The sequence below is a fragment of the Cricetulus griseus genome, chromosome 2 (genome assembly GCF_003668045.3).
Source record: "Cricetulus griseus strain 17A/GY chromosome 2, alternate assembly CriGri-PICRH-1.0, whole genome shotgun sequence".
Taxonomy (NCBI): Eukaryota; Metazoa; Chordata; class Mammalia; order Rodentia; family Cricetidae; genus Cricetulus; species Cricetulus griseus.
The window spans coordinates 428,581,129-428,595,286 of record NC_048595.1 but is presented as its reverse complement, the minus strand read 5'-3'; the positions used below and the strand labels follow the sequence as shown (position 1 = coordinate 428,595,286).

The 14,158-nt window shown below is 54.6% G+C and overlaps 1 protein-coding gene across 5 annotated transcripts; it reads right to left on the bottom strand.

Annotated features, from left to right (window-relative positions):
- Nucleotides 1-752: 752 nt before the first annotated feature.
- On the bottom strand, nucleotides 753-13,588 carry Gmppa (GDP-mannose pyrophosphorylase A). Of its 5 annotated transcripts, XM_035441045.1 has the most exons (14): nucleotides 13,257-13,587; nucleotides 13,003-13,149; nucleotides 12,440-12,500; nucleotides 12,248-12,345; nucleotides 10,877-10,980; nucleotides 10,355-10,541; nucleotides 9,988-10,047; nucleotides 8,818-8,948; nucleotides 7,758-7,892; nucleotides 7,535-7,632; nucleotides 7,318-7,364; nucleotides 7,061-7,153; nucleotides 6,717-6,885; nucleotides 5,980-6,326 (listed from the first exon to the last, which is right to left on the bottom strand). In XM_035441045.1, exons 3-14 carry the CDS (start codon nucleotides 12,477-12,479, stop codon nucleotides 6,226-6,228), a joined length of 1,263 nt encoding a protein of 420 aa, XP_035296936.1. In that variant the 5' UTR covers nucleotides 12,480-12,500; nucleotides 13,003-13,149; nucleotides 13,257-13,587; the 3' UTR covers nucleotides 5,980-6,225. The 5 variants fall into 5 exon arrangements, with proteins under 5 accessions (XP_035296938.1, XP_035296936.1, XP_027253111.1 ...); XM_035441047.1 differs by lacking the exons at nucleotides 5,980-6,326; nucleotides 13,003-13,149 and adding an exon at nucleotides 753-928 and having other exon boundaries at nucleotides 13,257-13,588; XM_027397310.2 differs by lacking the exon at nucleotides 13,003-13,149.
- Between the last annotated feature and the right edge of the window lie 570 nt (nucleotides 13,589-14,158).

Here is a 14,158-nt window from a genome sequence, read left to right as displayed (position 1 = left end):
GGAACCAGCAGCTAAAAAAAAAAAAAAAAAAAAAAAAAAAAGTGAGAAGGGAATCGATCTGAGGGAAACGGCAGCTGCTGGGGATTAGAGCCCGAGGTCCACGTGGCCCAGCGGCCACCCCTCCCCTGCGTCAGACTGGCCCCTAGGGAGGGTCCCAAGTGTGGTTCCCCTTGGGTTCAGGTCGCTGCTCAGATCACCCTGGCTGCAGGGCTAGGTCAGGCCCCTGGTGAGGGTCACCCCAGTGTGGAATCCACCCACACACCAGGTCCCAGCCATGCATGGTGCTCTAACTAGATGTCCCCAACCTTTCAGCAAAGTGGTTTCCCAAGGCCTCCCAGCTGGGTTCACCCACAAGCTTCCCATGAGTCTAGGTCAGCGGGCTCCCAAAGCTGGGGAGATAAGACCTCTGGGGACAGGTTCAGGTGTGGCTTCTTGCTGGGACACAGCAGGAGAAAGTAGAGTCGGCACTGGCAGAGGTGCTGAGCTCCTATGCAAGGGTCCAAGTGACCACAGACAGCTCCCTCTCTACCCCCTACCCCAGCAGTGCTCTCCCATACTCTCCCCTCCCTGTTCGACTCCCAGACCCTTCCACAGTCCCCACCCCCACCCCACACCACCCCGAGCCACACACACCATTCCTCCTTTCCTTCCCTGGCTTCCCTTTTCTCCCAATATCGATTTTTCTTTACTGGGTTTTTTAAAAAGGTGATTTAATTGCTTTTTTAAGGTTACTTCAGTCTGGGGCTCTGCCAAGAAAGTGGGATCTGCCCCCCAATCTCTCCCCAGCACCCACTGCTGTCCCTCTGACACCTTGTCTGCTGTCTGCTGAGATCTCAGGGTCAAGCCGTCTCCACCGCACACTGGCCTCCATCACGAGCCCGGATAACACCCTCTTCCCCCTTTCAGGTCAGCAGGGTTTCTTCCACCTCTAAAAGGAAGGAGATTGGGTGGTCACTGAAGGGGAGGGGGACTGTGGGGGAACTCCAGGCCACTGGAATGAAGCAGTAGTTTGTTGCATGCAGACTCCCACCATTGCCCGGTGGCCAGCTGTCTCTAATTGTCCCCAAGCCCCTACAATCCAGTCTCCCAGGCCTCTAGGAATCTGGTTATGCTCCGTGGGGGGGCCCCCATCCTTCCAGCCCATCTCTTGGTGTTTTCCACTCACTCCTCCCCAGCCCCTTCTGGCCCTCTTCCTATCCCTCCACACCCCCTTCGCCTCTGGCCCTGTCCCCTCTCCCCCCTCTCCCTGCTTCCCTGCCTGCCTCCTTCTCTGCCCGGCTGCAGTTGGGTGATAATCTCCCTCATTTAGCCTCCCGGCTGCTTCCCCGGCTCATTGCCCAGCTGGTCCCTGGGGCCCGGCCCAGTTTCTTCCCCACCCCCCACCCCCAGCCCTGCGCCCAAGCTCCCTCAGCCCCTCCCTGTTTTTCTCTCACCCATTCCCTGGAGACCAGCTGCCCCTTACAGGGAGGGGAAACAGGGTTGAAGGGAGCTGGCCTGGACCAAAGCGGGCTGTGAGCAACTGGGAGGGGCTTCTAGGGATCCCAGAACTGGATGTGTGGGGAGGGTTTTCGGTTCAGGCAGATGTGAGCCCCACTCGGGCTCTTCAGTTATCCCCATTTCTCAGATTTGTTCACAGCCCAATTCTCCCTGCCCTGAGATACGAATTAGGCTTTCTGAAACTGGGAAAGAGAAGGGTAGCAAGAGAGGGAGGCAAAGGTTAGAATACACCGGGCTAGGCATGCCGGGAAAGGGGTGGAGGCCACAGGGAGAGCAGGATGAATTAGCCTAAGGGTGCTGGAAGGATGCTTAGAGTTTTTACTTGAGCAAAATGTCCCCAAGGGGGGACCCAAGCCTCCCAGGACTCAACCTGAAGAGCTGTCAGGGAACCTCTTCATAGCCCAGGGACGCCCCCAAAGGAAGCTGTTTCTGCTCCTTCGTGTCATTTGTGGGCTCCTGACTCCACCGCAGGGTAGCTGGCTCCATACATAAACTATACAACCTTTGAACTCTTAAGGAGCATTCTATAGATCGAATCCCCAGCCTCCTGATCCCAAGGGACACCTTCTTGCCACTCACCCCAGCTCAGAAACCTGGACCTGGTGATGACCATGGGGTGGGAAACCAGTGTGGGACAGATGTGGGCGGGAAGGGGGCAAGGATGGGGGTCGGGCGGCGCTGGCCCGGCCAGGCCTGGCTGGCGAGTGAGCAGCGGTGACAAACGGGCTGTGCGGGGGCCGAGGGGCGGGGGGCGGATGGCGGCTGATTTATCTGGGTTATTTATGCCACGGACGAGGCAGGAGAAGCGGTTAATGAGAGTCCCGGCGAAGGGGGATGGGGAGGCCCGGACGTGATCTGAGGCAACTGAAGAGGGTTAGCGTCCCACCGTCAGGCCCTGCCCCCATTGTCACCAGTACTCTCTGAACCCCCACAGGGCTCTCCCTGGGCTATCCCAGGGAAGCGCGTGCTCCTCTGTTTTTCACTCACACCATCTATCCCTATTTGGGTATTCTCAAGAGAAGGTCGTTGGTCACCAGGAATGGAAAGGTTGGGGTTCAAGATTAGAGGAATCCGGAGGAGCTAGGGAGGGGACGTGGAAAGGGAGGCCAGGAAGAAGATACAAATCCTGACCGGCCAGAAACCCACGAAGTTTGCGGGGTCAGTGGAGAGGCTTGAGATAGACGAGAAAGAGTGGGAGTGGGCGGGCAGTCTACAGATTCTAAGCTGAGGCTGGAGAGAGGGCCATCAAGTACAGATCTGGTGCCAGCCAGGGAGCTTCGGGATAGGGGGCTGAGTGACAGAGAGGCTAGGCAGGAGGGGGCGCTGGTCAGAGAGCAGAGAGAGCAGGAAGGAGAGAGAGAAGATCCCGAGTAGGAGGGGGAGAGGGCTTTGCAGCAGCAAAGCTGCTGGGAGCAGATAAGGCAGCACGGCAGCAGGAGGGATTAAAGCTCTGAGGGGCATGGGGAGTGGGGGGTGGGCGCCGTGTGGGATGATGGAAGGGGGCAGGGAGGAGAGTTGAGGGCAAGACGCCCGGCCAAGGAGACGAGCAGGGAAATGAGATCTTCGAGGAGGCAGGTTTAATCAGGGGCTATTAACTAGGAAAGGAGAAAGAAGAAACTCTTGATCATCCGTTCTGGGAAGGAGGACTTTTCTGTCATGGAAAGAATCCTACACCCCACACACGCCCGGGGTGGCGGAGCTAAACCAAGCGATGAACTGAGGAGGGTAGAGGACCACTGGATAATAGGTTTGGCAGAGGCTGGCCCCTGGAGCTGCTCAGAACAGGTCTGGAGATGCTGAGAGCACACAGCGCCTCCTTGCGGTGGCCGGTGGAACACAGGCGAGCCACAGGGATGGGTCATTGGTGGTCCACTGGCATGGAGACCCCTCCTGTCTGAGGGTAGGCCTCCTTATGGGGAGGGGTGTAATCTTGGAAAAAGGGTAAGTTGCTTCTCAGGGTGAGCCCTCAGGACCCCGAGGCATTCCTTGCCGTCTCTTGCCCTAGTAGAAGGGTGTTCTTAGTGCCAATGAAACCCCTGCTCCCCCAGACCTAGCCTAGGACAATTCAGAGATGGCCTTGGCGACAGAAAGCAGCCTTAGGGAGAAGGAAGGGAAAGAGAGGGGGCTGCGGGAGGGGAGCGGGGGTGGCAGGCGGGGCTGGGTAATTGCGTGTTTGCCAGTTCTCAGTCTCTGCACACGAGGGAGCGTGTGTTGGTGGGTGTTGCTTCACTTTGAGGAGTGTCTGTTGGCAGAGGTGTCAGTGTGTCTATCTCAGGGGTCTGGGCTCTCCTTGGTTCCCACCCCCTTTGTGTTTTGGGGAGCATGGCTCTGGGCACACCCAGCTGTGTTCCGTGCTGATGCGGCAGATGTAGCGGGCCCCAGCTGTGCCTGCTTCCCAGCAAGGGGGAGGGGGCCGCAATCTGCTCCCCCATAATGGCTGCTAAGTGCCAGGGGAAGGGACTAAGATAGAGGTAGGATTGGGCCCTGGGCAACCCCAGCAAAGGGACATGAGTGAGGGCACTGCCTCCTCCAGCCCCACTCAATGTTCTTGGCTTGCTCTCTCTTGCTTGCTCCTGAAGCCCATCCAAATTTTTCTCCATACTCAGTCCCTGTCCTCAGCTCTCCTCCCCTGTCACCCCATTCAGCTTGATGCCAGGGACTTACCCCCCCCTCCCCGGCCCCCAACTCGCTCCCCTTCGCTGATTTTACAGAATAATCTTTTTATGGAAACTGGAAAAAAAAAAAAAAGCACTAATGGCAGGAGCACACCCCTCCCCCGCATCCCTCCCCCTTCTCCCTCCCCCACTTCCCACCACAGTTCCTTTTGCTTTCTCCCTTCTCTAACCCATCCCTGAGCCAGCACCCTCCTACACCTATACCTCCATGAGACCAAGGTTGGGTGCAGGGTCCCAGTGTAGCAGACAAGGGGGCTCCCTGCTACCTCTTGAGGCAGAGTGCTCCCACATCGTGGGCTGTGAGTGCCCCCTTAGACAGATGGGGCTTTGGCTTCTCCCAGTGCTAGGGAGAAGTGGGGGAGATCACCCCTCACCGTTAAGACACTTTGTACTTGTGACCCCCCCTCCCAGCCTGGGGAATGTTTTGAAGGGTTCAACTTCCCTGCCCCACCCCACCTTCAAACACTGACCCTTTCCCCTTCTAGTGCCTCTTGCCATCATGTCTCCACCCCCACTGGGTCTAGGAGGGGGGTCCCGGGGGCCAGGGCCTGACACAGACTTATTGGATTTCACGGTGTTTTGCTGAGAAAATAATTAAATTATCATATTTATGATGGAGCTGCCATGGCCTCTGCCAACCACTTGGAACAGAAGGGTCAGGACAGGGGGAGGAGAGGAAAGGGACCCAGAGCTTGGCCCTGTGGTCCAGCCCTCTCCTAGCCCCTTCCTTAGGGAGGTGACCCCAGGCTGAGTGGGTCTGCAACCCTCTGCGGATGGTGATGATAGGTCTCTACTGGAGGCAGGTTGGGAAGAAACCAAGAAAAGGGGCCGAGGAGACGCAGGTTACAGGTTAGGATGGCTAAGACTCTGGGCCATCTCCCATGGCTATCTCCCAGCTTCGGGGACCTGGGAGGTCATATGTAGGCCAGTCCCCAGGTCAGCTTTGGTCTAGCTTTCGTATATCTTTCTAACAGCCTGCCTAGGAAACTATGATGTCCTGGGCTCTGTCCCAGGCCCTGGTGTTGACAACAAGGCCCCAATACCCTGCTGCCTGCCACCCAAGCTGCCTGCCAGGACCCCCTCCTGCCTCCCACCCAAACCCTGCCCCCCTATTCTCTTCGGGTAATTAGATTCCTCTCAATTAGCAGATTACGATCATTACCAGCTCATCTGGCAACTAAGCTCAGCACCCACAGCTGTGGAAAGGGGGGTGCCAAGAGGGGCACACTGGGGTCATGGGCAAACATGAGAGATGTGAGAAGAGCAGGGCTGGACCTACCAGAAGGTATCAGGCTGCCAAAAGGTAACAAGGCATCTCCCAGAGCAGAGACCTCTGCCAGAGGAGTGGGAGACAGAGCCTGGGAGGCCCTTGGGAAGGGGCAAAACCCCCAACTCCCCAAAGCCAGTCTGGGAGCAGATGGAGCTGGCAAAGCGTTAAACAGGCCAGGGCTGGGTCTTGGCAGGAGCTGAGGAGAGCAGGCTGCTGGGTGTTCAGCCTGGGCCCAAGCCTCCCAGCAAGTGTGCCCACTGAAATCCTTCAGTTTTCCCAGTTCTATAGAGCCAGGCCCAGGGAGGCAGGCAAACAGGGCGAAGGTCAGGGGGGCCAGCAGGCCAGGGAGCCTGGAGGGCCTTCCTCTAAAGCAGCTAGTGCAGAAGGCCGAGGCAGTGGGAGGGGGGGATTTACCAGGATTCATTATTCATGAGCCAGCAGCAACGACTCCAATTTAAATGCTAATGTGGGGGGGTCTGGCTCAGCTGCCCCTCTTGCACCTCCACCCCCAGCCCAGGCACAAGCGGGAGTCCAAGCTGGCTCCAAGGTTCAGAGGGGTTTATTTGGGAGTGGAGAGGGAGGCCAGACGTCCCTTGCCACACACACACACACACACACACACACACACACACCACACACAGGTGGCTCCCTTTGGTGGCTCCTTGCAAAGGGAAGATTCTGCCTGGCTTGGCTTCCTCAGATCCTTTCTGGACAGAGATGGCCAGGCAGGCAGCAGCCCTAAGGAGAGTGGGCAGGAGTCCTGGGGGCCTTTATGTAGCACCCTCACAGGATGATTTGGTTGGTGAAGCTTCGACTCAGCTCCTTGTGTGGCAGAACAATCGAGTTTAAGATGAGCACCTCAGCAGGGATCCGGACACGGCAGCCTGAAGCATGGATGAGGGCACCAGGAGCAAGGAGGCCATGAGAGGTGATAGGGAGCTGGGCCCTTGGCTAGGCCATCAAGGGGGAAGCCCTCCCTGCCCATCTGTGTCCCTGGTCCCATCTCCCAGTAACTCATTCAGGCCGGGTACATGGTTGGATCTTGGTAAATGTTTGCTGAAAGAATAACACACACACACACACACACACACACACACACACACACACACACACTTGCTGAAAGAATAATACACACACACATGCACACACACACGCACGCACGCACGCACGCACACACACAATATATACAAGAACGAATGTTCCCTTAGATATCACTTGTGAAGCTTCCCAACTCTTCCCCCTAACCCCCCTCCCTCCTCCCCAACAAACCATACCCAGGATAGTTATGGCAGGAAGTAGCTTTCCATCCTTGAAGAGGCTCTCACTGTCCATGCGAGCTCGGGGGTCATTGGGATTGGGGTCATTGGGCGTCCCCTCTACACGGGCCCAGCGCCCCACAGTGCTTCCCCAGCCCACGATGCTGTGAAGGACACAGGTGTGCTCCTGTCAAGTAGGGTGGTTCAAGGTGAGTGAAATGGGAGGCAGGCACAAGAATGTGTGGAAGGGAGATACAGAGCCTGGGGCTGGGTCCACCCCTCTCACCTTGGAGGCATAACTGGGCCCTCCCCCCTCAGCTTTTTGGGTACCACACACTACTGTGTGCCTGGTTCCTACCTACCTGCAAAGTGGCTCCGTGGAGGACAATGCTCTCTCGCAGACGCACACCCTCGCCCAAAGTCACCCCCTTCCCAATGGAGACATTGGGGCCCAGCTGTGGAGAGGACCATCATACCATGAGAGTGCGGGGATGTGAGGGTGCTCAAGGCCACACAACAGGTGTATAAAAGCAAAGACACAGACCAGCACCCAAGCTGAGTCCCTGGGAATCCCCACCAATCCCAACAGCTTCTCCCTGAGGTTGGGACCAGATCTCACCACAGCTGATGGGGCCACTTTAGCAGTTGGATGGATGTAAACGTTTCCTAGAAGCAGAAGAAACAACCTGGGGGCAGGTTCCCCCAAACACATGTGGACAGGGAAGGGAAGAGAGTGAGCCTTCGCTTCTGCCCCTAAGGTGAAGAGTGTAGGCTCCAAGGGCATGGGAGAGTAAAGGGTAATAATGGGCTGGGCTGGGCTGGGCTGGGCTGTGTACCTCTGATTCGTGGGCCCCCTGGAGTGTGCTTGGCCAGCCGTTCTGGGTGAGTGATCTGGTATCGGCCCAGATAGAGGCGGGAGGCATAGAGGGCTGAGCTGGGGACCAAAAAGGGGGTGAGGCATCAGGGTCCAGAAGGACCTGTGCCTACCATCCCAATGCCACACTCTTAGAGCCTCAAGATCAGAGGCACGGACAGGCTCTTCCCCAGCCGCCCACATACCCTGCAGACTTGATCTGGCTCCAGATACCATCGGTGAGGTGCACATAGATTTGGCCCTGCCCAGCCAGGGCTGAGAATACATCCTGCTCCAGTCGGATGGTCCCTGCCCCAGGCCATGAGCCTGGAGATTCCTCTCTGGCCAGGAAAGGAGGAGACATCAGTTCCCTAGCTGAGACTGAATATGGGGTCTCTCCAGGAAGGAACTGAAGGGACTTTCGCCACCTCTTCAAGTCCTCCTCTAGCTTGGCTCCTCTATCAAGGTCTATCCAAATCCTAGGCACCCCTTCTACTATCCTGGATAAATGGCTTTCACCAGGGGAGCCCCAGGCCTGGACCCCACTCCTCCCATCCCTGCTCATGCCCACCGCCCCCACCCCCGCCATTTACCTCCCACTCCCTCACTGGATGACACAACAAAACAAACTCACCCCAGAGCAAGGCAGCTGGTGAGGGCAGAGACAGTCACAGAGAGGGGGGGAAAGAGATGGTAGAGATGCCAGCTCAGCGGAAACAGAGACAAAGAAGCCAGGAGAGATGGGGAGAAGCAGAGACATGGTGGAGTGAGAAATGGTTGTCAGCAAATGAATGAGGCATGAGATGGGAGCTGGATGGGGGAAGCCTAGTAGCAAGCTTTCAGGCTTTGGATAAACCTCACATGAACAAGCAGGGCTCTGGGCAGCCTGAGAGAGAGTGTGTGTGTGTGTGTGTGTGTGTGTGCGCGCGTGCGCGCGCTCACACACACTTGAGCAAATGTGCACCCAAGTGTGTGTTGCCGTCTGTTCTGAAAGATGTCTGTGGGACACCCAGGGCTGGAGAGAAATGGACCAGAAGGGGAATGGGCAGGCGGTGACAGAGGAGGAGCTGGGGTGTGTAAGGAAGAGGGTCAGAATGAGGTTTGAAGGGGAGGGACTTAGGGAGACTAGCTAGAGATGACAGTGGGAAAGGGCAAAGGGAGAGATGTGGATCAGGGTGACATAGAACCTGCAGAGCCTGGCAGGGGGCAGGGATCTGGGTCTAGGATGTTTGGGGTTGGGTCACAGGGTCATGGAGCCTGCCTCACAGTTGCCTATCCTGCTGATTTCGCTGGAAAACATCCCGAAGAGGCTTCAGGGCTTCTGGGGAGAAAAGGTAGATGCCACAGTTGATGATGTCACTGATAAATGTGCTGGGTTTCTCCACATAGTGCAGGACCTAAGGAAGTGACGGCAGAATGTATAGTGGAGGGCAGACCACTGCCACCAACACAATCGCATACTCTCATTTCCAGGCCCATCTATTGACAGGGACAACTTCCCAAAGGGTAGCTCACACCTTGCCCCTACCTGGCTTTATGCTCCCAGAGGGGCGACCTGCTCTAACTAACTCCCAGTATTTCAGGAGCAAAACTCCAGGCCACTAGAATGTCCTTCCCCACCTCTTCCTCTGAGAAACACACCTTTTGCAACCCAGTTGACATCCTTACTCCCCAGTCCTCTCCTGCCAGCTCCACTTGGCTATTCAGGCCTGTCACCCCTGACCTCTGGCCATACCTCACCTAGGCCACTGTGCCATTTCCAAGGATTGGCTTCTGACTCTTTTTCCTGCTAGACCTGGTTTCCGGAGAGGTGTTCTGTGATTCTGTGTCTCTCATGTCTAGCTGGTGCCTGCCTCAAAACTGCATATGTACATATGCACACATAGGTACATTACATATATGTTTTATATATATTAAACTATGAACAAAATAAAATTGTTTTTGTGTCAAAGTCAGTGAGTTTCAGGGGCAGGGATTCTCACAAACAGGGACAATGCCCCTCTTGCCTTAGGGACTATGTTCCCATCTCAATAATTATGGGGCACCATGTACTTCCTGCCTGTCTTTGCACAAACTGTTCTCTCTGCCTGCAAAACCCTCAGTCTGCTTCATCTCCACCCCTCTCCTGAAGGAAACCCTGCCGCCCCCCCCCCCACACACACACCTTAGGCTATTGCTGGGCCCCTCTTTTGTGTTCCCATGCATACATTTATTAAAACAGCACACCTACAGAAATGAACTGGCACCCCTCCCTGTCAGTCTCTCTTAAAGGGTTACAAGATAATTAATCAGGGAGGGGTAGGAGCAATGGCACACAAACTGTCCTATCTGTTTGACATGATGGGCCCCACCTTAAGGTGTTCTCAGTATTCTCTAAAGGTGTAGGGTATGGGGCTGATCTTACAGAGCGGTACCCAGCCCCCATTCTGCTCTCACCTCATGTGTCTGTGGATTCTCAACGATGCAGCCGTAGTTGAGGGATTGTGTCCTGTTAGCCTGAGACAAACATATCCAAGACAGTGACCTGCCTTCTCCAGGGCAGCCAAGGCTGTTTTCTCTTCCTTCCTTTCCTTCCCCTCTAGCACCTGGCACGAAGCTCTGACACTGACAGGCCTTCAGCAGAGTCAAGAGCTGACAGCTGCCCTCCCTCTCCCTACTTCCCAGCAACCAAAGGGCTCAGGGTTGCCAATGACACCTCCATTCCCGTCGGGGAAGCACATCTCCCTCCCAACACCCGCTCCTACTCCAAGACCTAGAGTGGCCCCAGCCTCTCTACAGCCTTCAGCCCTCACAGCCCTCTTACTGTGGTGCCGAGGAGTAAGAAAGGGTGACGCTGGCGTCTGTGAGCATCCAACATAGCATTCAAGGGGAAGTCAGAGCAGACGTCAGCATTGAGCACGAAGAATGCCTCAGGCGCCCCAGCCAGGATCTGGTCCCGAAAATGGTAGAGACCACCCCCTGTGCCAAGGGGAGCAAACTCCTGCAGGTACCTGTCCCCAGAAACCCCAGCCAGCTCAGTGAGACACCATGAGTCAGGGCACACGTCACACCCTCCCCCAATACCCTTGTATACCCTCCCCCAAAACCCCTCTCTGCCCTTGTCAGTACTTCTGGTCAAGGCCTACAGAGAAATCTCATATTAAGCAATTCTGATGCCCAAAATATGAATCCTTTGGGTATGGAGAATACTGACTCAACCCATTCCCAAGAACTTTGAGACTCAGATATGTATGCATGTTTACACATGTACGTATGTATATACCTATATAAAAAATACACACACACACACACACACACACACACACACACACACACGTTCAAACACCTGACTGGAAGGTTAAACTCCTGCTGGGCAGCTTCTAGGAACTGGGTGAGGGCCTCATCAGGCTGGTAGAAGCCAATGAGCAGAACCTCCTGCATCCCAGGGACCTAGGACAAGAGAAGAGGTTGGGAGAGAAAATTTCGATGGGAACTGGGAAGATCTTGGTACTGGTCCACAAGTCCAGAGGCTACAAGTTCAGTTTCAGCTGCATATCCTGGGCAATCAACCCTTGTGGCCTGCCTCTCCTTTGGACAATGCAGAAGTGAGAAGAACTCTCTGCGTCAGGTCTTTCCATTTTTTTAATATTCTCCCATGCACCTGAACTGGAAGCCACTCTAAGAATGACTTTATCTACCAAGTGACATTAACTTATCATCCAGTCATCCTTTTCCCTTTCCTTCTCCAGGCCTGCCTCTTTCTCACTCAGTACTGGGGACTGAACCCAAGACCTTACACATACTAGACAAGTGCTCCATCTCTGAGCTATGTCTGTAGCTCATGTATGTGGGTGCATGCATACGTGGGTACACACGCCTGGAGGTCAAAGGTCAAGGTCAATCTTGGGTCTTTCTTCAGGAGCAGTCTACTTTATTGTTGTTTTGTGTGTGTGTGTGTGTGTGTGTGTGTGTGTGTGTGTGTGTGTTTGGGGGGGTCTCTCATTGGAGTCTGGGGCCTAATGATTAGGATTGACTGGCTGGCCAGTAAGCCCCAGGCACCTTCCTCTCTCTACCTCCTCAGTGTGGGACTGCAAGTGTCCATCACCATGACTGCTTCTTTATAAGGGTGTTTCTGTGAGCCAGCACTGTAGCAACTGAACAATCTCCCATCATATATTACTCTGAGTTTGAAACCAGCACAAGATGAGGGTATACCGAGGGCACTGAATGAGGTACTTTATAGCTTTGCCACTCTACAGAGGAGGTCTAATCTCTCCTTTAGAGATAAGAAAACCAGAGCTCAAAGAAGGTATAAATTTTGCTTGCTCCAGGTCACAGCAGGGAGACTGGACTCATACTCAAACCTCACCTATCCCAATAACAGAGCGATGAAGAGAATGAGTGAGCTACAGCATGAACTCCATGCTTTATTATCAATAAGGGCCCCCATGCCATGGCTCTAAATGATCTTTTAAGATCCCTGCCTGAAGTCACATTCCACACCGTAAAACTACGTGTGAAATCTAAGCAGCAGGAGGCAAGGAAGTCAACAGGGCTAGCTTCCCTGCACCACCTGAAGAAGTCCATTCACACACATACCTGTGAATGACAGCCCTTGGAGTTATACCTGGTGGGGTAAGATCATGGCTGGGAAAGGGAAGACACACAGCATGAAAGAGACGGAAGTGTAGCACGACAGGAGAACCTATAGGGTTACCTGGGCACAGGCCTCTATATGGTGCTGGATCATAGGGACGCCTGCCACAGGAAACAGTGGTTTGGGCACCTCAAAAGACAAAGGCCTGAAGCGAGTCCCTGAGAGAGGAGAGGAGAACACTTTAGCCTCCTACTTCCTTCTGTCCCAACCCCACCTACCGCCCCAGCCTCCTCCCCCTCCCCCACTCCTCACCCTTTTGAGGGCCTCCGATGAGAATCACAGCCTTAAGCATGATGGAGACTGCTACCTAAACCTCAAACCCCAATAGAAGAAAATTACACTCAGACCACACACCCCAAACTGCAACATATAGTCCAATCCTGGGATGTAAACTCAAAAGTATAGTACACTCCCTTCCACCACCACAAATTTCATCCCAATCCAGAACTCAATTGCCTACAAAAACCTGCATCCCACCCTTTTATCTCTAAAGACTTCCCTTTGGCCATGAACAAATTCTCTAAACTCGGGAACCCAATGTTCCCCAAACCTCAAAACTCTGAAGCCTTGATCCCAATGACTGGCAAACGCCTGCATCCCAGCGGTGAATATGTAACCGCAAACCTCGCGTGAGCCCTGGGCATTTAATTTCAATCCTAAAGATGAGTCCCAAGTACTGAACAAACACCAATCTACTTTGATGGGCACCAATCCTAACACCTCTAGGTGCTGAATATGAATCCTACAACTACTTGCATGTGCTAAAGAGCGAAACAAAGGACAGGTTCCCTTGACATGCCAAACACTGAGCTTACAAGCTCCAACAATGCCGGTACTGACTGACGACTGGTGCCAAATCTCTGGATTCCGAGGACTGGCTGCTGACCCTCTAGACCCCACAACTGAGTCTGTCCAATAGACGTTAGTTTCCCGGAGCCAAGGGTTATGGAATCAACACAATCCTGGACATGAGGAGAGCAGGACAGGACCTCCGAGTCCGCCCTACGTTTAGGGTCTGTTCCCTACCCCTACCCTGCCCGCCACCCCTCCACCACGTAGGTCCTTTTACCACTAGCTCCCTTTACGCCAGCTCTGCCGCCTGCTTCTGCTGGCTCCTTCCGCGTACGTGTCTCCTTACAACTCGCGAGAGCTCTTTCATAGGGGATGCCGGGAATTGTAGTTTTGAGAAAGTCCTCTCCAACTTTATTAGACAGTCGGGAGGCGTGCTGGAAACTCGGAGTTTGGTCCAAGGGATCGAGGGGCGGGCGTAAATGAGAAGGGAGAGAGGTGAAGGTGAAGGCAGAGAAGTTAGGCAGGGAAGCTAATATTGAGACCTACGCTTTCCCAGTACGGGCTCAGGGACAGCGGAGAACTAGGTCACAGGAGGCTCGACTAGAGGAGAAAGGGGTGTGGTCAGCCTTGGAAGGGGCAAGGGCTAGGGTGCCCACAGCCGGGAGGCGACGCCCCTAGGCTGAGCAAAAGAATAGAAGGCGGAGTCATAGGTCCCGTCTTTGGGACGTTTGACACTGACACAAATCCTGTTCCGGATTACTGTCTGTGAAATGAAGCACCGGACTAGGCTCGCACTCCGGATTTCCTAGTGACTCCACCTTGGCTTGTGGGTCTTGGAATAAGTATAGGGCCGGGGGGGGGGGGGAGTAAATGGCGACGCCAAAAAACAACAACAAAAAGCAAACAAACAAAAAAACAGATTAAGACTCACAGGGTCAGGAAAAAAAAAAAAGCAGTTTTATTAAGCAAGACAGAGGATGATTTGAGTCCCACTGAGCCCTGGGCTCGCAGCCAGGGCGAAAGGTCTGACGGTCCCTTTCAAGCCACGTAAACCCGTATACCCCAGCGAAGCGCTGGGTCCATGCTCAGGCTGTTCGATAACACCTCACACTTGCCGCTGTCGTGGGGTGTGGCCCACGTGGTGGTGTTGGTGCCAATTTCAACACCCTGGTGAAGGTG